This window comes from Bactrocera latifrons, unplaced genomic scaffold, assembly GCF_001853355.1.
Source record: "Bactrocera latifrons isolate USDA-ARS-PBARC rearing strain unplaced genomic scaffold, ASM185335v1 scaffold_142, whole genome shotgun sequence".
Classification (NCBI taxonomy): domain Eukaryota; kingdom Metazoa; phylum Arthropoda; class Insecta; order Diptera; family Tephritidae; genus Bactrocera; species Bactrocera latifrons.
Window position 1 is genome coordinate 31,927 of NW_017534875.1, and position 23,617 is coordinate 55,543.

Sequence of the window (23,617 nt, forward strand, 5' to 3'; positions counted from 1 at the left end):
ACTGAGCATCTTTCTCTTTGACACCATGTCTGATATCCCACGTGATCTGTCAAATACTAATGCATGAAAATCCTAACCTCAAAAAAATCACCCGATACTAACTATCACCACTGCCTATTACCTTCTGGCTAATTTTTTAGTCAACTGGCTTCAAGTTGTTTTTATCAGCTTGTAACTAGGGAATTTGGTGATGGGTATGTTGGTGGGGACGCCTACTCAAGTTATACCATGTTAACTATAGAGCCATTGCATGTCGGTATTTAAGGATTATTTATTTCATTAAATTACTAGCAAAAAGATAAGGCCATAACTCTGTTCTCTTTATTCCACAATATCAAATTTCTAAGTCAACGATTGAACCCTGGTCTTTCTATGCTATGTAGTACTTGAGCTTCTGTACATTTGAATCAGAAATTTTTTTAGGAGAAATTTACCACACATATTCTTATATACTTGCAGCTTCAGATGTTTTATCGGAAATTTTATATTCTTGCGTTAGCATACTCCTAAATTTCGTTACAATTTTAATGAAATCAAACATGAATTTCTCTGTATTTTTTGATGCTTTAATACTGATAAGATCGTTCCCTGACTAAAACCATAATTGAGGCGGAAATTGTGGTCAATTCAAAAGTATTTTTGATAAAGGTTTGTGGAACAAGTAAAGTCTAAATATTTCGTTGTATGGACCGTGTCATAACGATCTCAACTACTTCTTCAAACTCTATCTGCTGTAAACCCATTGTAAAATCAAGAAACCTGCATGCGTCCATAGTTATACTCAGATTTATGAAATCTGCCGTTGACGTGGACTCATGTAAAATTATGTGGAACAGCGCTCACAATGTGCTTAATAAAAGATTTAGATGCTTAATATGTTTTCTCTATCTGCATACCAAGAGAAGATTATCCATCTCTGCAACACTCTTCCTTTCAGTACCCTTGTTATCTTTCGATTGTAATATCCTATCCGTTTCAAAACATGACAAAAGCGCCAAGCTCGGGGCTAGCGCTTCAGCTCGCAGATTTATAATCTCAAAATATTTAAATTAATTATTAAAAACAATTTTATTAATTTCCTTTTAATACATGTCTTTATGGTAGCCAAACTAAATTAAAATCACAATGTTGTCGACTTCCTTGTACCCACATACGACTAATCTCAGTTACGTTTCTATAAACCCACATCATATATAACGGTAAGAAAAAAATCCATGTCTTAAGGCAATGGTTTATGTTGCTAACGCTTTCAGTATAAGATATGCATATTTTGTAGACTTACAGAAGATTAATTTATGAAATGAATGCGATTTTTTTTACAATGCGAGGTACTTTAAATATTTTAATTTATAGTGGCAATCGATCACCGATAAATTTTACATACTAAATCTGTACTTAAAATAGATTAAAAATAAATTATATTAAATTTACATATTCTGTTCTAAATAAATGTTTTTAATCACAGGATCAGAACATGAGTGATATAGGTTCAAGCTACCTAATATTTTAATATGTGAGGTTAAATCAGATAGAAGTAGATGATTAATGTGGTCTTTATACAATTTAAGTGACTTGGCCAATATATAAAAGGATTTCAGTTTAAAAGGGATAATGGCATTTTCATAAGCTTTCGTAAGCTACTACTTATATAACGCCTCGATATTGGTTTAAAGAGGTATCGCATTTCACGATTTTACGAAAAATACGAAATTTTGAAATATCCAACTCATTCATACTCATAAATTCGATGGTTGATGTATTGAGCTCAATAACTTCAACAAATTATACACATTTTAACCGGAACTTCTCAAGGATTATAGTAACTGATCATTAAATATTTAATTACACAAACTGCTCCGTATTTCTTGAAAAAATTTTTAACTTAGTACGATTTGCTTGGTTAGCTTGGAAGAAAAATTTCAGTTTTAAATAGTACTATGTAAATTCGACCTCCGTGGATCAATTTCCTTGGTTAGCTTGGATATATGGATATATCCATAGGTATAAAGAAATATTTTTGCTTTTTGCCTTAAGTTTCTAACAACTTTTGAAATCATCTTATCATCTATTTTACATTTGGACTCTCTCTGCACCCTTATAAAAATCAATACACGCCATACCAAATTTCGCGCAAACGATGTCACTATATGTAAACTTAATTTTTTTCTAATTTAAATTAAAAACAGACATAACAAAGTTCACTTTTAACCAACACAGGTTCTAAAAGCCTACGCACTTGTCAGTACGCCTTCTAACAGTGCGATCATCGTCCAAACGCAGAAAATATGGTTAAGTTGGCAAATCAAGAAAGTTCAAAAATTAAAAAGCGCTTCTTTGGCCTTTTGTTTTTGCTTTCTGTTCTGCAAATCGCATGACGCACAGCTGCGCACTGAACGTTGGACGCAGGTAGTCACATAATATGCAAGCTAACTACGTGTGTTACGTCACATGAGAGAACGCGTCAACTGACAAAATCTGTTCGTTGACATTTGGAAGCCGAGACAGCGGTAAACCTGGTCACAATTAATTGGCGATATTGTCTTATTGAACAGCGATTGTGAGATAAAATAATATAAGTTAAACAGAAATCACAGACAGATACAAAAGAATAAAAAACAATACAAACAACAAGCAGAATTCTTGCATTTGTTTCTGCTGTGCATTATTTGCGGTGGCGGGAATTTTCACCGCCGCCACTGTCATGCACACGAAACAAATTACCGGTACCGAAGCCTTAACCAAAACTCAGCTGTTTCATGCTTTTAACAAATCGCTCACTGTGTGCCGCCGCGCTACGCTCCGCTGCCGCACTTTGCTTCACTTTTACTGCCGGTTGCCGCTTTTTTTAATTTTACTTAATTTTATTTTTATCAAAAATAATTTTTACGCTGATAATAATAATAAAAGTGGTATTACCCCGTCGGGTCAGTTAATATGCATAATTGCCAAAATTAGCTCAGCATCGAGAAGAGTGTCAGCCACAAGGCGCTCAATTGAAGTAAAAAAGAGCGTGCGAGAGAGCTAAAAAGACAGTAGAGTGTAAACGGTGCGAATGTGAGCGGAAGCGGGGGCTACTGTAGAACAGTAGCTGGCAGTTGCGCTCAGTAAGGTTCGTAAATGGCGCGCTGCGATCGGCCATATAATACATACATACACTCGTACATACTGCACCGCTGGACAGCTGACAATGGCAGTGAGTTGAGAACGCTTTAAAGCACGGGAAATACATATAAAAACTTTCAATGGGATCACAAGATTTTCAGTTAATTTTTGAAATTCACAAACGGCGGTTGACGCGCACTAGCAAAGTGAAGTAACAAGGATAATAGCTCTTAAATAAGGATCGAAATAGTATTTTATTTGCGTTCGCATGTGTTACTCGTGTCACCTAACATTTCTTGTAGCAGATCTAGCAAATAGATTGCTTTTAACGGATTAAGAAAATACAAAAATTAACATAAATTAGATTAAAATTAATTGAAGAAAAATCTCATTTTTAACTACTTTAATAAAGAAAACATATTTTAATAAAAAAAAAAAACAACAATAAATACAAAATGCAACAAATTAAAAGTATAAGAAAACTGACGGGCTTTCTGTTGCTTGCGTGCATAGTACAAGGTAATTTACAATATTTAATTTGGACAAAAATAAACTGTTTTATTAGTGTTTTAAAAAAATGTAATTTGTGGCAATATTTGACAAAAGATGAACAAAATTGTGTAAATAAAATAGCTCAAGAGCATAAAAATGATTATTCAAATGTGTTTTTAAAGCACCTTGTGCAAATTTTACTATGCGAGACCTCGATGTGCATCAACTAAGGGTTAAGAATGTAAAACATCGAGTAATTTAAGTACAATAAGTGATTAAGTTTTTTTTTAAAGAAAACTTAAAGGATTTTTGTAGGTTACGTGGTGCTTGGTTTAACATTTTTTCACCACAAGTCGAACTTATGACAATAAAGGTTTAGTTTTCACGATTAACAAACTGTTGAGTGCCGCCGATAACAAATTAAATATTAGAAAGTGAGTGAGCCAAGTTTTAAGGGAGCGGTTGAGAGTTCCATGAACTTTTTAGATTCTCGTAAGGGTGACACGTTTCCGTTTCTTGGTTTCAAAATGCTAAATTCCAGATACTTTTGCAAGTTACAATATGCCGATACTTTTCACTACTCTACGGAGGCGGCATAAGGAAAATTCGTTCGCGAATCTGTCAGTTTTGGAATCCTAAAACTAATCTTGACTCACCAACCACAATCAATAAAAAATTGAAAATATGTACTATAACATTGGGTAGTCGAAAAAGTTTTTTCGTGTTTTGTCAATAGATGTCGTTGTCAGTTCCTCAGTTAGTTGTAAACACAATAAATTACGATAAACTAATACTAACAAATGAACCAATAATCTATTTATGAATAAATGTTGAAAGTTATTGAAAAAGTACAATATATAATTCCTCGAGTAGTCGTTGTTTAGAAGGGATATGACCTGACCTGGCTTTGAACCACCCATATGTTTTTCATGGCTGTTGCAAAACTTATCGGTAGATCTGCAGAAATATAAAAATAAGATATTAAATAATTTGAAATATTTTCGTACTTCAATCTAACGATAAGAGCCAAAATCAGCGTCATATGAAGATATGGCCTCATTTTTTAAGACTGAAATAGCAATATGACTAACCACTTCTGATCTATTAGACTCATAGTCTAAAAAACGGTCGCTTACAGTTTTTATTTATCATTTCTAAAGTCACTTAGTAAAAATGTGAGGAATTTCTTAGTTCAAGCAACGATATACCAGAATTTTCTAAGTTCTAAACTTCAATAGAGCCATTTCTATAATATTTCCATAAATTTGCGCCAATTTTTTACATAAATACTACATATTTCTTGGAATGTTACTTTGTAGAATATTCGCTTCATGAAAGTTTGATTAGTGGCGAATAGAACAAACAAACTGGTATAAATCAAATAGTTTAGGTAAGATAATTGTTTCTATCGTATATAAAGAAGCGACTCCATCATACCCATATTAATTTTATGCAAATTGATGCAACTAAAAAGTTGATTTTTAAAGCTAAACTGGAAAGTGAGAAAAACCATAAACAACTTTATTAGATAGTTATGGATTCTTGGTAATTTCAAAACAAATCAATTGCAAGTGCTGCAACTATTTTAGCTTTATGTGGGGAATTCGCAATACAGCAAATATATTTAATACATTCATATATTATATAGAGTCAGTCAGAATAATCTGCGAACAAACAGTAAGCTGTTAATTAAATGTTACCCTACGAACACAATGGCTGGTGAATTGCAGTAAATTGAATTATGATCGAGAGTACGCATGTACATATATATATTTATATGCATATGAATACATATGCAAAATAAAAATGTATAAATAAATATGTGTATGAATTTATGGTCAAGTAGATTTGTAAATATTCACCTTAACTGACATATTTGCCCAAGCTATTAGACACTACTTGGCAAAACGGCAACAAATTTGCTATAAGCCCACTTGTTTATATACTTGCCTATATACTTGCAAACAACCTAATATCACATGATTAATTCTTAAGCTGTTTGACTAATTAACATATATGGTAAATATACTATATGAATTTATAGGAGTGTGTGAGAATAGTAAGTAAATGTTTCCGTGCTGCAAGACACGCGAAAGAAAATAATAATAAACATGTTTTGACGGCGGCAGGAAGGTTTTTCTCATTCACTTATGAAATAAAAATTGGATATGTACGTACTATATAGTAAAATTTGAGGGATGCCGAAACGCTGCTTTACATTTCATGTGTTTTAATGCTCTAAAACTTTACAGTTTTTCTAAAAAAAAACCGCAATAGTAAAAATATAACATCGAAATTTTTCGGGATCCCGATATTGGTATTACAAAATCCTGAAATTCCTGTAATTCAATTTCAGTTTTTTAATAAAAGGGAAATAGTAGCATCGTAAACCCGAAATTTCGGTATTGCATTGACGGGATCCCGAAACATTTTTGTATGTTTAAAATCCCGAAATTTCCGATAATGAATTTTTATTAAAAAAAAAACAAAAGTAGTTACAACCCTAAATTTCGGTATTACGTTGGCGGGATCCCGAAACGTTGCTTTAAGTTTAATACCCTAACACTTTTATTTCAAAGCAATAGTAAAACTATGATCCCAAACATTTTCGGGATCAGGGTATTGTTTTTCTCGAATCCCGAAATGTCCGATAATGCATTTTTATTTTTTATAAAAAAAAATAGTAACATCCGGAACCCGAAGCATTGTTTACGTTACATATATATTTTAGTGCTCTAAAATTTTTAATGTTCTTTAAGCAAAAAAAAAATTGTAAAAATACAATCCCGAAAATTTTCACACTTTCATTTTTCACTTAAAAAGGATATAGTAACCGAAATTTCGGTACTACGTTGGCGGAATTCCGAAACACTGCTCTCATATATTTTTAATGTACGCCAGTAAAAAAGAAGAAAAATAATATTTTTAATTCAAGAAAATAGTAGTAAAAATGTAATCCCGAAATTTTGCGGCATTCCGATATTGGTTATGTAACATCCCCAAATTTCTTTAATGTAAAATAGTTCAAAACTAAATGCTCTACTTAAATACATTTTTTTATTTAAATAAGTGAATTTTTATTTTATGTACCTATAAAAATTAGCACTCATATGTAAGCTGGTTTGTATATACACATGTACATATACATATACATATATTGAACTATATATGTACACAAAGCGAGAGGTAAAAATAGTTTGACACTCAATATTCGCATTTGGCAATCAACTTTTGTAAAAGTGCTTGCAAAGCGTTTCAAGTTAATAATTATATTGCCATACAATTGCCTTTTAGAGATTTACCTATTTGTAACGAATGGCAGTTGAGAAAGATACAGTATAAAAAATTAAGAAAAAAACATTAAGACATGCTCATATTACTATGTTTTGTAACAGCAAATAGTGGCTAACGAAAATATATTTCAATATGTCGAAAACAGTATTTTCTCATGCAATATGTACATACCCAGCAAGAAAATTCATACATTTGACACATTACCAAAAAGTAAAGAAAGTTTACCAAAGCATGCAACTGAAATATGTGGGTGAATTATTAACATTTACTTAGATTATTGTAGTTTCTGCTATATTTACTTTCATTTTTTCAAAATTCTATGTGCCACTCTATTTTCACTGAAATTTTGTAGCAGTAGTGATAAGAGAAGCGGTAATGTGTAGCCACTTTATACCCATAATTTAGTGGTGTTGCCTGATTCTCACATTTTCTTCTTTTTTTTCTAAGCTAACTGTTTCCATTCAGTGTTTAATATAACACTTCATTTTTAATCTGGCACATTAATTTATATATTATATTACATTAAAGTAAAAGATACAGATTACCATTTCCTACGCGATATTTACAGCGTTTAATATACATGTAATTATTAGTTAAATTCAAGCGTGGGGAAATTTTAGCAGCAATACATCTACTGAAATAAATTGTTCAAACACTTACTATGAATAGTCTGCATAAATTAATAATAATTTATGTTCAAGTAATTGCTAGCCTTCAACTTAAGATAAAATAATTAAAATATACTATAAATAAACTGGAATGTTAGAAATATACTTAACAAAGCAAATAACTTTATATTTTATAGTGTAGTACTAAGCACTATTATAAGTATAAGAGTAAATTTTTCCACTTGATATCTGGAAACCACATTTTCGTGTATTTATAAAACGTGTTTGATTTTCGATTAAAAAATTAATATGCATATTAAATACTGCTTTGAGTAGACACAATTGTCATTCACAATAACAAATTGGTATCGTGAAGAAAGTATATAAAAACATATGTATACTTTTGGAAACGGTCATGTTAAAAAACGAACTTTATTCAACAATAGTCGGTACTTTTTATGCAAACCTTTCGACAACTCAGTACTTTACCAAGAATCAAATTCAAAACAAAATATATAAAAAGCATTATGGAAAAAATCTGCGCTAACCAAGCTGTCAATCACGAGGTTATACATACCTACATCTGTATGTGTGATTTTATGTACCTTTACTTCTTTGTTGTTGCAAGTCAAATATTTAACCCGACAAATGCGCCTTGCTTGCCTTTAACTCTTTTCTTTGTGTTCTTTGTCTTCACAACGTTCTGGTGGTAAACAAAGCAAGAGTGACAGTTGTTAAAATTGTCATGATAATAGTGAAGATCAACAGATGGCTAGGAAATGGAGGAAGCCCACATGACATCAAGGGAGACAAAGAAATTATGCTTTCCCTTTTTTCCTTTACTTTTTAAATTAAATAAAAGTGTTAAGCAATTTGAAAATATGTATATTGATAAAATAAGGAATGACGTGAAATAAATTCAGCGCATGTCATATTTGAATAAAAGTAAATACATAAAGGCATAGCTAATGATATAAAACTCGGAGGAAGTCCATGTGATAAAATAAATAAAATTATCAAAATATTAAATATTTTAGCAAAAAAATTTTATGTAATTTACGAATTCTTTGTGAATATTGCGGCAAACTTGTGCTAGTTCGAGGAAGTGAGATAAACAACTCTTTATCGCTGAGAGCAATTTGCAAGCAGCAACAGTTTGTGGTTCTAAATTTTTGTAAATATTATTATCACTGACCTCAGCGCGTAATTTTATTTCCCGTTATTTTTTTTTTTTTATATTTGATCGCACATAACAGGTATGCAAACCACATAATCGTGAAAACCACAAAACAGCATTGACAATTTTCGATAACAAAAATCCCAAAATCGCAAGTGAATACACATGTTGCCAAAACTTAAAAATTCCCCGTGGAATATTATTCAGTTTGGGAAAATTTCACCACATAAGCGCTCGTGGGGATTATGACGTACACATTATGAACCATAAGATTCAGTGAGAATTATTATTTCGGAGAAAAAAATTTTTTTTAAGAAAGCAATATAACAAATTTTTCTTAAAAAATATATTTTATATTCTGAAAAATTCTCACCACAGTATTCTTTAGTATTTTCTTTGACAAATTTATTTACATGAGCACAATTTTAAATATATGTACAACTGTTTTTTTGTAATGAAGAAAGTAAACTAAACTCTCTTTTAACACTCTCCATGTCACTCTCTACTTCCGCAGCATGCCACAGCGCCACAGTCACCTCCACCACACCACTCATGTGTTATGTTTGCGAGAATTGTGTGAAGGTTACAAAAGAAACACCACTAGTAGCATGCGATGCGGAATTCTTCGAACAGAGCAGCACCACACTCGCAACCACCACAGAGTCCAGCACGACCACAACAGCTGAGCCAACAACGGACAGCACAACCACCACCACACTCGGAACAACACTCGCCACAACAACCACAGGCAATACCGAGGTGACAACCACCGAAGGCAGCACTACCGAAGCAGTGCCGACAGCACCCACTGTGGGTCCGCCAACAACCGTACCCACACCACCTGATGTGGGCACCATTGCTGCTGATTTTTTGCTCACTACTGAAGTGACCGTCGGCAATAACTTCATTGATGTGACTGTTGGTAATAACAGCACCGAGAGTACTGTCGCCCATGAAGCATCCAAAGCGTTGCCGCTAGTTGGCGACAGTTACTCCTACCACTGCTTTAGTGTACAAAAGAAAGGTGAGTTGCGCATCAGCTGATTGCTGAAATCAACCAGTTAAATAATGAAAAATATTATATAAATGTATGTGTTTATTTTTGTTATTCCAGTTAACGGCAGTGCGCAGATGGACCGTGGCTGCGCGCGCGTTACCACTATGGAGAGCGTTTGCGGTCAGCTGAAGGCGCAGAATAACGGCACTGAAGTGAGCAAGTGCGTACCCTGCTCGAATAACAGTTGTAACGGCAGCAGCGCGCTTGGCGTTTCGTTGGGCGTCTTGATATTCACCTTGATTGCTGCACTGCTGAGCCGACAATAAAGCATCGTGTTGTGCTCGTAAAAGCCGTTAGTGGCACAAAATCAGCAAATAACAGCGTGTGTGTAGTGAAGTTAACGGTATTTTAAACCAAATAAACAAACATTTTACAAACTGTACAGAGGAAAGTGAAAAGACATACATACATACATACATATATTTAAAGATGTTTACAAATAATTTAGTTTGTATTTGAAATTAAGTACGAAAATCATGCAAATCGAAATATTTAAATTTAGAATTTTACCAAAATCCTTATTGTTACCTATATTTTAATTTTTTTCCTAGGTTAACAAATAATTTTTACAAAATAAAAAATGAAAATTAAACAAAACAAAGTAATACACATGTAAAAGACTTTTTATCAATTGATTAAGGCTAAATGCACATTGGCATTGAGAATGAAGAAGCAAAACATACGCAAAAAGTAGTTTTTGCCGTAACACAACGAAATACATACATTTATCAAAAATAGAGTAAGAAAAACTTATTAGAATATTTATCAAAAATATAATTTATTTTATTATTCTTAAAATATATATACATATATATATGTATATATGGCTATGTATTAGGGTGGGTAAAAAACAGAATTTTTTTTGTGGATTAAAAAATGTTTTTCGATTAAGTTAAGCGTTTACAAGATATTTAGCGTCAAATATCAATGTATGTAATATATGTATATTGGGTAGTCGAAAACATCGTTTCGTATTTTATCAGTAGATTTGGTTTCAGTCGTTCATATATCTCCAGTGTCATACCATATAATGTTGGAAAGGTGAGATTTTAATCTTAATTTAACTAAAAAAAAAATTACATTCCGAGAAGCTGAAACAAAAGTTACAGATGTTCAAAAATGAGGAAAAATTATGAAAAAATTTGCTATATTTTGAAATTTTTGTATAAAAAGGGAAAAATGCCACGCATGCCACGAAAGAAATTTATGAAGTTTACGTAGACGATGCTGTTTCAGTCCGTGTAGCACAACAGTGGTTCGCTCGCTTCCGTAATTTCGATGTGAAAGATGCACCTCGCTCTGGTCGACCTATCTTTAAAATAGTCGATGAAATTATGGAAAAGATTGACCAGGCCCATCATATAAGCAGCCATGACATCGCTAAGAAACGTAACATTCATCATTTAACGGTTTTGACCCATTTAAAAAACGCTGGCTACAAAAAGAAGCTCGATGTTTAGGTACCACATGAATGGTCCGTAAAAAATTTAATGGAGCGAATTAGCATCTGCGATTCTTTGCTGAAATGAAATGAAATCGAATCATTTCTGAAGCGTATGGAACAGAAAATGAAAAGTGGGTCAAATATCATGGTCCAAGCGTGGTGAAACTCAAAAAATTGTCGGAAAACCAGGATTGATGCCTCGAAAGATTATGCTGAGTATTTGGTGGGATTGTAAAGGAACCACCCACTATGAGCTGCTCCAGCCTGATCGAACGATTGATTCTACATTCAACCCATTCAACAACGAATGAGATTGAAGCAAGCAATCGGAAAAACGGCCAGAACTAATAAACAGAAAGGGGTTCATCTTGACAACGCTAAACCACACACACCTTTGATGACTCGGGGAAAACTGCGAGGGCTTGGATGGAAAGTTTTGATGCCCAGACTTTGCACCATCGGGCTACCATTTATTTCGATCAATGCAGAACTCTCTTAATGGAGTAAAGTTGGCTTCAAGAGATGCCTTTGAAAATTACTTGTCGCAGTTTTTCGCCGAGAAACTAGAAAATTTTTACACTAATGGAATAATGTCTCCAGCGGAAATGGCAAAAAGTCTTCGACCAAAATGGTATATATTTGGTTCATTAAAGTTCATTATAAATATAAAAAAATAAGTTGGGGTTTGTTTAAAAATACGTAAAGACTTTTTCGATTACCGTATAGATTTCTATCTTTATGCCTGTTTGAACGAAAAGTTGAATTCTTAAGTTATCTGAATGAAATTCAGCAAGTACGTGCATTTTAGCACACAACTGCAGATATGATCATATTATAAAAGCTTTTAAATCTTAGAGCCTTTAAAATCCTAAATATTGCTCATTGGTTGTTGGGGTGTTGTTTTTTTTTTATTAATATACAATAAATACTACTTCTAGAGACATATCATTAGCATCTTTCTATATTGTCCTTAAGCATAACCTTCGAAAAAGCTTACTAAAAATTAATGAAATTAAAATATTTCAAATCGTACTCGGTTATGAATTAATATATTCCCTTCACAGCTATTCAAAAAGCAACCCTGGTAAGTTACAATTCTTATTTGTTATGTGAAAAATTTACTGGAGTATTAGTCGAAAAATCCAAAATTGCCGATATCATCTATAATTCCAGTCTATAACCTCTCTTTCGTTAACAGTAAAAATAAATACTTGATACCCTTATTAAGTTAAACGTTAAACGTTAAATTAACGTTAAAGATTAGGAGTGAAAATGACATTATTTTCTTCTCCTAAAGTATTGGTTTCACTAGTTAGCGTGGTGCACCCAAATATTAGACTTACAAAGTAAGCCCTTGTAATATATACAACTGGGGAACTGAAATGATAACGAAAAGATAACGAAACACATACATACGTCTCTGTGTGTCTACCTGATTATCTAACCATTGATAAGTCACATATACGCAGTGACATAATGTGAACGCCAGATACCATATATTACTCATACGCCATGGCGCACTAATTTAGTTAAAATGTCCTTATTTATTTAATATTTATATTCTACCCTTAAAATATTATATTTAGCAGCGTTTTGGAATATAATAATCGTCTTAAAAATCGCTGGGTCGAAACTGTTCAGAATGATCAGAAGAACATTTCCCGCATACGCGATTTTGTAGAAAAGAAATCGACCCGTTATACTCCTGGTGTGTAAAAAACAAAAAAAAATCGAATATCTATATCATACCAAGTTGGAATCATTAACTCAGTTACATCCTTCAATCGGCTTCAGCTTATATTTGTAAACGTTTTTCTCAAAACTACATTTTTTAAAATTTGCCTACTTGCAGACAAAATTATCGGATCATTATCATTTGATAAGAAGCAGAGAATGTTCCTTTTATAATAAGCCATTAAGTGAACTATAAGTTTTTTGATCTGGTCAAAACTCGAATTTTGGCTGATAAAAATTCAAGAATAACTCTATATGTGTTGAAAAATATATTGAAATAATTTTTCTTGAATAGTTCGATATTTTTGGGGTAAAGGCTTAGCGTTTGATATCGCTTACGTGAAACAGAAAATTACGGTTTACTGGGTAAGCATGTCATTTAAAAAGTCGATGGTACATAAAGCATACCTTTAGGCTGCAAATATTTGTGCCATTAAGCATGCTACACTTTACTTTTCTCACTGATACAAGAGTGTTATTATCACTAAATTCGCATGAGCTGGTATACAGAGAAAGCGTTTGGCATTTTTAGTGATAACATATTTATAAAAAACAAAAGTAATTCACAAATAGACCTGCATATACAACTTTACCATGAACTATAATCCAACACGCTTGAATTGTATTTAATTTTATTGTTCAGAACTTTTGACATAACAAAATGGAAATGAAAGAGGAAAGCAAAATAGAATAATTTGATATAAACAAATACCTATTTTTTTAAGAGCTAATAATTGTAATACATTGAAATGTCAGGTTATTCGTAGAATCGAATTCGCGACAATTATTTGCTGAAAACAAAATTTTTTAGTATGCAACACATGTATTTAGAGAAAGAATTTACATGAATGTAAATTTGTCTGGGTATAAATCTGAATGAAGAATGGTCAAGTGGCTGACAAGGTGTCATTATTGACAACTTCATTGTCGATATACACTTAATTTAGGCCATGTGCACGCACACGTATGTATGCGTATTTAGGCGTAAATTTATCAGTAGCAATATTTATATACTTTATATTTACGCAATGCAAACATATATTTATTATGCGTTTATTCGAGCGCACTGATTTTGTTGTTTATATTTGATAAAAAATTATGTAAACAATTTTTGTTACATTTTTATTTTTTTTTATTGTTTTTGCATATTTATCGATTAATCTTGCTGAACATTTCATTGAGACGATATGAAAGCGAGTTCAATATGAGTAATAAAGCTAACATACATATAATGGTGTGAGTGCAGACTTTATGAGAGCAGCGTGAAAAAAATTCAATCCTCTCTTTATTTTCAAACCAGAAATGAATTGCTGGCAATGTGACAATGTGCTGACGATTTTCTGACGGCTTTAATTTTTGTAGCAGTTGGATTATTTGCGGTAGTAGGCGAAGTTTATAGCCAACGAATTTCCTGTCCGGAATCGCCCACTGTAAAACATATGTATATCAAGCAGGTTAAAAAGGATAGGACTGGACTATGAGCAGACAAGATATTCTTAAGCTGCTCCTAAACCTAAAAAGAGTTCACAGGAGAGACCTTCCTCGATATCGACGGGCATTCAACAATGTATTGCCGGAAACGATCACTGGAAACAGATTTGGGGTTGAATCACACCTTAAGCATCTTATCTTCAAACTTCTCTGCGATAGAACTATCGTGAAGGAGTGTGGAGGTTCTCTCGCTATTTCCTGAAACTTAGTTATTGAAGACCGTATGGGAAAGTTTGAAGAAATCGGATGCCGATAGAGTTTGAGGAAAATTTCAGTGTATCTTGTATGAGCTAACTCAGGTGTATCTTAACATGATAAGCCACTGGGATGCTTATAACGGCCAGTTCATGAATCCTACCAAGACCGAACTGGTTTTATTCAAGAGTAAGTACAAAAGCTCGCCGGCTCTACCACTAATGGAGGGAACACGTCTTCGGCCTGCTGACAGAGTTGAGTAGCTGGGGCTCATCCCCAGCAAGACAAGCAACGGCTGTCATTTTTCTACTTACATATTTTCGAGAAGGGCATGAAATCAAAGGATATGCAGTAGGAGAGTGGCGGTCTAGACTCCTTATCTTTAGCCTCAAGGATTCTAGGATCCTGACGAACCTATACTATAATAAATATTTTTAATACATTTATAAATTTTTTCTTTATTAAATCTATAAAAGGCATTTCCTCTGCTTTCAACTAGTTTATATTAAATTTTAGTGTCCAATTTTTTACATAATTGATTATTTTACGATATTTCAATTATTATACAAACATTTCGCCGCAATCACGTCAAAAAAAATCGCACGCTAGCCATAAAAGAACACGGGTGCCGAAACTGTAGAGAGGCAGATAGCAACATACAATAATACCGGGTAAATATTTGTTTTTGTTTTTATAAGTACTAAGCTATATTTGTGTTTATTAATCTATGTTTATGTGATAACAAGATGGTCGAAGTTGGTATTCAAGTAGTCTTAGTTAGATTTAGCCGTCCCCAATAATTTGATATATGCGTATATAGTATACGTATACTTTATAAGTGGAATTTAATTTTTAAGAAACTTAAAAAAAAATATGTTTGCATTTGCTTAATTCGGTGGCGCTATAAATATTCCTAAATAATATATATGTACAGAGTCAAAAAAAAAAAAAAAAAAGATTTTCCAAAACTATTCGATATGCAGCACATTAGCCTTCATCAACGTGAGCTTAGTGAGTAAGGTCCTTTGCATAATAGAAGAATTAAATAAATGTAGTTTGTTGAAAATATTTTACTTATTTGCAAGTTCGATAAGGCAGATTATTTATAGTCATAACAAAAGAATGTACTCAACAAATATCACAATCAAAACAACACTAACCTATTTATTATCTGTAAGTATAATGCATACCACATACCATAAAGACATAAATAGGTATTTGAAAGTTTGAATAATTCATTGACCTTAGCATTGGTAGGTGGAAAAACCTTAACAATATGACTAAGTGCCGCACAGTAATGAGTGTTTAATTCAATGGCAGTTCCGTTGTTGAGACACTACGTCTGAAATTCACGATAATACGGATAGTAGTGATAACTGGACTAAACGAGCAAAACGATATTGGAACGAGCTGAAGCTTCAAAACTTGTAGTTACAGCGGAATAAATATTGGCAACAAGTTAGTAATTCTTATACATAGAAAAATATTGAACTTGTTCTCGACCCCGCAGATTTTTTTGTCGTGAAAACGGACAAGGTTTCAAAAATCTCTAATTACAAAATGCATTCGTGTCACTGAATCTCTATCTAATCACAACCCTTATTCTTAATATGGTGATTCCCGCCGTTCTATTGGTTAGTTGATTGCTTACTATAGTAAGTATAACATATCTTTAAAGAATTTTCCATTAGCTTTTACTTCACTGAACATATTTTCAAACTATCACCATGGTTTTCACGTACAACCGCTGTTCATGTGACGTATGTATAGTATATATTTTTATATATGTATGTTTTTTTACAAGTGTTCACCAAATAAATACATGAGGAATGTCATAAAGTAAAATATTTAAAGGCAGTAATGCATCGATTTTAGATATGAAATTTTATTCTATGAGTCAGCTGATAAAGCGACATATGTTTTGTACATTAGTAAGTATATTTATACAACGGATATAAAACGCCGAAGTATTATTGTTATGTATCACGTCAAGCGTAGTCGTGGAAATTTCTGTATATTGGACCCCACGATAAACCGCTTGCCTTAATTGCAGTTAAATTAATGTAAGAGGGAGAAAGTAAACTGTGGCAACCAAAATTTTAGTCAAAAACTTCAGTTGCTTCGAAGCTATAATAACCTGAAAACTTTTAACTTATGTAAGCTATAGTAGTGCAATTCAATAAAATTTGATCGAAGATTGCAGTCTTCCCTTGGATAATTAGCTATACCAAATTTCACGAATATATCTTAACAAATAACGAGATATATTGGTGAAATAATAAATCGTTAAGTTCGGGTATAACCGAACATTTCATACTCTTGCAACTTGCCAGGATTAAACTGATATTATTCATTATAACCACAAATCAGCACCGTCATTAAGAAAGCGAACTCTTTCAATTTTATTAACGCAACTCACATATATAGTATATGACATAAAGTCACCCGGTTGAAAATCTTTATATTAGGTATATGGGAGCTAAAGGAAGTATTTACCCCAATCAACCCATTTGTAGCACATATACATATTACTATCATGAAATAATTATCTTTGAATTTCAATTATAAATCTAACACATTGAACAATATTTACGGTAAAACATCAACTACAGGCCAAAAATTTTTCAAATCTGGAAGAAACTGGTCAAAACCCTAGATACCGAATATTTGCGCGAAAATTTGCCTCCAGTACCTATACAGGGTTTTCCGGAATGTAGAACTGATTTCGCTATAGGGCGTTCCTAGCTAACGCACGAGCGGCATGGAGAGACGGGACAAATATATTCGCGTGACGTGTTTCTGTGAGTGGTGCGAGTCGAAAATTCGCTAGAGCAGAGGTACACGATTAAATTCTGTGTGAAACTCGGTAAATCTCCGTCAGAGACGTTTGATACGATCAAGCAGGCTTACCCAGATGTTGCTTTAGCAAGACGTGGGGTAGAGTGGTGCACCGAGAAGAGGTCGCTGACGAATGAGAAACGATGCTCATTGTCTTTTTTGATATCAATGGCATTGTCCACCACGAATTTCTTCCTCTTGGACAAACCGTCAACGCCAAGTTTTACGCGGAAACCGTGAAGAGACTCAAATAAGGGATCAATTGGGTTCGACAAGACATCGCTGGCGATTAAAACTTGGACAACGGCAACGCCTCGGCTCACACCGACTTTCTTGTGAACAGCTACCTAACCAAGGCCTTGCCTGAAAAGGCCGATGAAAGGGAAGCATTTCCAGACAACAGAGGGGATCCAACTAGCATGCATCTCCGATCTCAAGGCAATTCCGGAGAACTGGAGTCTGAGAATTAGAGAATTGAACTTCCGTTATGAAATCGAACCCAAATCAGTTCTAACATATTAAATGTCTCTTCTAAGCGTTAAATATAATATGTACTATAGCACATTGCTAGATTTTTATTAGTCCAAATCGAACGAGAATTTATAATATTTGTTTGTGGCAATAAAGATCACGTTACTCTTCTACATTACCCTCCATAAATATAAATTGCTGGACAAACAAAATAAAATCCTTATTTTCCGCTCATTTTTACAACTTTATCGATTCACGGAAATAATAATATTATTACGTATCTTTATAACTTTTGAACTATTGATTGATTCAACTCTGTGTCTAAATGGTTGCGATTTATTACTTTTTAATTATAAATTGTCTAGCAGTTTATTAATTTTAATTAATTTTTATTGAATTTCTGAATTTTGACATTTGATAACTGACACTAACTGATGACAGTAGACAACATCAAGCTCTATTCTACCGCCTTCCGACTAGTATCAGATACGAAGCTTTTGTAAAGCTTAACGTAAGTACAGCTGTGAGTAAGAAAAAATTAAAATATAACATACTTATATGGTCCCCACGCGTACGCAATCAGCCCACCTATAACTCAATATTTAACTAAAGTACTAGCGACACACAAAAAGAACCAAAGGCTTCTTCTATTTAACAAAGCATGCGTATAAATAACCCTAGTGAGTATTAAACAACTTCCGTTATTTTACTTTGAGCACTCTTAACTGTAAACACTTATCTTGAATTATTGTTGAAAATCATTTCTTTTTATATCAATTCAGGGATCTTTCTAAGATATATGACTTAATTACTCTAAATATTGACAACTGCTATAATTTCATTGATTAGACCTTATTTACATTTACTTCTAAAATATAAATATGTAATTTTTGTTTGCGGACCCCCAACCTCGCAACGTTGCAATCAACCAAAACACGTGCGGGATGGGATAGATACCGAGAGCTGATGTGGGAAGTGAGACGCATTTACAGACAAAACGGAGGGAGGCCGAAATGTGTGAGTACGAAGAGCTTGACTAGCTGACCAACAGGGGTAATACCCCCAAAATTATACAAAAAGATGCGGCGATTAACAGAAGGTTTCAAAACCGGAACATACTCTTGTAGAACCCACGGAGGTGATCTAGTGACTGATGCCCAGAGCACACGGAAATTGTGGAGGGAACTCTTCTCCAACCTTCTGTTTGGCAGTGAAAGCTTAATACCAGAATATGGTGAACCCGACTCCACAAACGATGACGATGGAGCGGACGTTCCATTGCCGACCATGAAGAAGTTTGAATACAACGAAGAACAACAAAGCAGTGGGAGCGACAAAGTCATGCTTGCATCGGCTTCTTTTTCGAATATGGTCGAACGAAAACGTGCCCGACAATTAGAATTTATATGTGCTTTGGCAATCTGCAAAAAGGGAAAAGAGTAAAGCAAAGAGCAAACTCTACAAGTCATTCGTCATACCCGTCGAGCTATACGGTGCAGTGGTATGGACGCTGACAACATTTTATGAATTCATGCTTCGTGTCTTCGAGAGAAAGATTCTGCGGAAGATTTATGGTCCTTTGAGCAATCGCAAAGGCGAATATCGCAGTCGCTGGAACGATGTCACTATACGAGATATACGACCACATTAACATAGTTCAACGAATTAAGAGGCAGCGACTACGCTGGTAGGGTCATGTCGTCCGAATGGACAAAAATACTCCAGGTCTGAAAGTATGGAATGTGTGGAACGATTATATCTTTGTGAACTACTTCGACAAGTTTTTCTTCCTAAATAAGACACTGAAAGTCTTAAAGAAAGGCTCCAAGAGACTTTATCATACCAGAAAACTCATGGAGGTTCAAAACAGACAAACAGTTCAGGAACTTCTATATCAATTTTCGTTACAACCGGGTTTTGCACCCACAAACCACTGACTACTTGACTAGTTGTCACGAAGTCAACACACGCAGCTGCGACACCACTGTTACTCATGTGTTTACTTTTATGAAAACCAATTTTAAAATTATTATTACATGTTGACATCCAATATTTTAAAGTAATATCTTTGCTTGCACTAACTACACACATAATTATTTGTAAATATGTAGATAAGAAAAAGCTGCTTCCGCCCGCTTACAGAAAATTCTTATCACTTGAGAGAGTACGCGTATCTAAGTAACAAAAAATGTTTAACGCATTGGTTGAAATAATTTTTGTTTTTGTTGCATTTGAAAAATTATGAATTATAAAGTCGGTTCTTACGAGTACAATAATGAGTCAACAAAGGTTATAAAATGTCGATGAGCACTCGGATCTAATAATAAGGCAGATTTTAAAAGAGAAACCGGGAATCACACTGCAATACACATACCTAATACCACAAGTGGAAACAAATATTTACAAAAGCAACTCGGGACGAGGCGTATGCGTAGGATTTGACCTTCGTATTAAGTACTTCATACTAATAAAATGCTAGCTTTTCTTCGAATAAAATACTTATCGGTTTAGAATTTCTTTGGAAATTATTATCTACATATTATTTAGAAGAGAATGGATTTTTACTGCTTTACAGGTTCCAGCCAAGTATTTGCACACGAAAGGTATTTTTCTAGGTTAAACAATGGCAAAAACTAAAACAATTTTTCAACCGTTATCAATAAAAAATCCCAATTGTCTATTTGTCTTGTTGCTGTTGCTACACCCTTGAGCGAGAGCAGGAAGCATGCAGTTGATCAGTCATTCCCATAATAGAATCACAGTTTCCGGCATCACAAAGACCAATGCTATGTTGTAGTAGTTACTCAAAGTATTTTTTGTTTAAGGAACATCGTGGAGTTTATGCAATTTCTAGCTCATAAGATATTAAATAGAGTCGGATCGAAAGAAGTGATTTTTATTGATTAATTATTATAAGGCGTTAATATATAAATCATTCATTTATTATATGAAATCATCAGTCCATATTTCTTCACAAATGATGCCGTCAATGTCGACCGTTATCGCGCCGTGATAACCGACTTTTTGATGACCGAAATTGAAACTTGTGATCTCGGCGACATTTGGTTTGGTTGGTGAGCGGATAATTTCACGTTTTGGGCCGGTCGATTGGGCACCAAGATCGTGTGATATGGAGGCCAATGGAGGAAAACAGCAGGAGTGTCATTTGCAAGTCACCGAAAATTAGACTCAACGGATGGACCATCTGAGAATTGTTGGGCCCAATATTTGAAAGGAATAATCTTCAAAAAATAAATGCCAAATAGTGTTCTTCTGAATGATAATAAATATTCCACATTAAATTTTAAGTTTCTGCGGTTTTTCTTTGAAGAAGTAGGGAACCTCGAAATGAAACACCCTTTAATTTATCTTCAGTCGTATGAAAAATTGGTTATGCTCGTCTAAAAATATGCAATCAAATGTTATAAAATGAAGTCTCAAGAAAATGTTTCTTGGTGGGGACTTTAGTTACCTAAATGTAATTGAAAATTTACTTGTTCCAAATGTCGTGTGACTGAATATAAAAAATAGTTCAATTCATCAAAAGTCGATAAATCTTACCAATAACAAGGTTTTGTATAATATTATTCAAACTTGCTCCAACAGATATAGTGACCGTAGATTACCTCCGACGGAATGACGCTTGGAACATTTGAAGAAATAATTTTTTTAACCAAATTTCGCGAAATAGAGATTGAAGCAAGAGAAGAGTATGGTGTTGGATATATAAAAGTATTGCTGTTCCCAAGTAGGGTCAACTTCAAATGCAAGTGCTGGGAAATATTATAACTAAAGTTTCAATTCTAGTTGAGCTCTAGTTTTTACAATGGCCGGATCTAAAGTAAAATGCAGAAGGGTGCTTGGTGTTCCAAATCTATTAAATTCTTTATTCCTAAATACTTCGCGAGCGATGCAAAGATTTTATATTATATTTCAATATGCGAGCTAAGGAGGATGGAGTCATGTGTAGAAGACACGCAAATGCTCTCTGATTGTCACTCAGTTGGGATTGGCCAGAAACGGCTCTTTTACATATGGCTGAAGCAGCTTAAGACTTCCTTTCTTAGACCGAGTTTCTTCTGGGTTGCCAAAGAATATCCATTTGAAAGTAAGTTAAAGTGAGAAGGCGAACGCCAGTAAAGAGAAGAGCTAAGGACTCTACCATAGCTGATGCTAATAAAGCGGCGAAAAGCTCAGTCAAATTTATGTCAGTGCTGCCGAATAACAACAAAAGTGTTTAAACAACAACTTTATATCTTGACTTCCTCAATAAAACAATTGAAATTTCGTGATAGAAAGAAGAAAACAAGCTTCATGACACTCTAAAATCGTTATTTACTTCAAAAATTTCTTTAAAAAAGGAAGTACTTATTTACAACTACTCGGAAATGGCTATCAAAAGCACATTAATTAATATTTATGGGGTAAAAACCGAATTCAAGTGCCATATATAAATACATACGAACAAACATGGTCTCGTTTTTGTAAGTGTGAAGACGTAAGTTTTACAGTTACACTGATTGAAGTGCAATTCACTTTATTGCGAGTGTTTCCACAGTAATCGTTAAGCTAAGTTATATATTGAATAGTTTATTACTAAGCGTTTCAGCTCTCCAAACAAACTAACTCTCCATAAAAGCTAAAAAAAAAAAAACAAGAGAACAGGAAGAAGGGGAAAAATCACATCGACTGTCTGTTTTTTATTATTGTCGTTCCATAATTTAGCAATCAGCCGGCTTATCTAGTTATCGACAATATTGAAAAAGCGCACATGCACACACACACATAGGTATGGCATATACATTTGAATATAAATTTTGAAAACGTGTACACAGCATGTGCGTATGTGTGTGTGGGCGTTATGAACACATACAAATACAATAAGTTTTTCATAGGAAAACAGTATGTATGTGTATTAATTTACATATAATATTTTCACAAACACCTAACAATTCAAAACAAAATTTTTCCAACATTAATATAAGCAATTTTCGCATACCTAAACACACCCACACAAACTGCTCTCCTTTTTTCATATACAACACTTATGCACCAATACAGCTGCAGAAATAAGTATTAAATTATTTATTATATAGATATGCCGATTTTTTCCACATTTACGCCCATTTGCATTAAAACAGTTAGAACAGATAACGGGCCATAGGCACAAGCGAGGCTATCAAGGGTGTGGTGGAAGTTTCTTAACGCTCCGATAAAAGCCATGTTAACATAATGTACACTAGGTAGTCGTTACGGCAAACTCAGACGAATCTGATCTCATTGATCTCGGTGGTGGCGACGGCGAATACACGAAAAACGAGAACGTCCACACGCGCGCAAATTATTCGTTGTGCAATAAGGAAGCAAAAAGTATAGAAATTTAATTAAAAACTACTTTGTTAAAACAAAAATATATATATAAAAAATTTCGTGAAGGGATATTCAGAGTTTGCAGGGTTGCTGATTTACATACGTACAGACCTTATAATTTTCAAAATGAAATTGCTAACAATGTTCGTGCTGCTGATAGCCATTGTTGCAGGTGAGCGCAAAAAGGATGTGGAAAAACTATAAGAAATTAATAAGCATACCAATGGAAGAAGAAAATTAAGTTTACTGTTATTTAATAAAAAAAATATATATATATAAGACAATAACAAAGACGGGTTTTGGCAAAAAATTTACATATTTAATTAATTATAATTATTACTGGG

At 33.6% G+C, this 23,617-nt stretch overlaps 2 protein-coding genes across 2 annotated transcripts in view; both read left to right on the forward strand.

Annotated features, from left to right (window-relative positions):
• Positions 1-3,507: 3,507 nt before the first annotated feature.
• LOC108965616 (cell wall protein DAN4) lies at positions 3,508-10,312 on the forward strand. Its single transcript, XM_018928159.1, has 3 exons — positions 3,508-3,621; positions 9,188-9,697; positions 9,788-10,312. Exons 1-3 carry the CDS (start codon positions 3,558-3,560, stop codon positions 9,994-9,996), a joined length of 783 nt encoding a protein of 260 aa, XP_018783704.1. The 5' UTR covers positions 3,508-3,557; the 3' UTR covers positions 9,997-10,312.
• A 12,822-nt stretch (positions 10,313-23,134) lies between these two features.
• Positions 23,135-23,617, forward strand: part of LOC108965575 (mucin-5AC) — a 5,072-nt gene continuing 4,589 nt past the window's right edge. The window contains exon 1 of the mRNA XM_018928097.1: positions 23,135-23,445. Coding sequence (XP_018783642.1) covers positions 23,400-23,445 — 46 coding nt within the window. The 5' untranslated portion in view covers positions 23,135-23,399. The remainder of the gene's footprint in view (positions 23,446-23,617) is intronic.

Coding starts and splice junctions, on each gene's coding strand:
- LOC108965616 (XM_018928159.1), top strand. CDS start 3,558: ATGCAACAAATTAAAAGTATAAGAAAACTGACGGGCTTTCTGTTGCTT. Junction 3,622..9,187: donor GCTTGCGTGCATAGTACAAG/GTAATTTACAAT, acceptor CTACTTCCGCAG/CATGCCACAGCGCCACAGTC. Junction 9,698..9,787: donor CTTTAGTGTACAAAAGAAAG/GTGAGTTGCGCA, acceptor TTGTTATTCCAG/TTAACGGCAGTGCGCAGATG.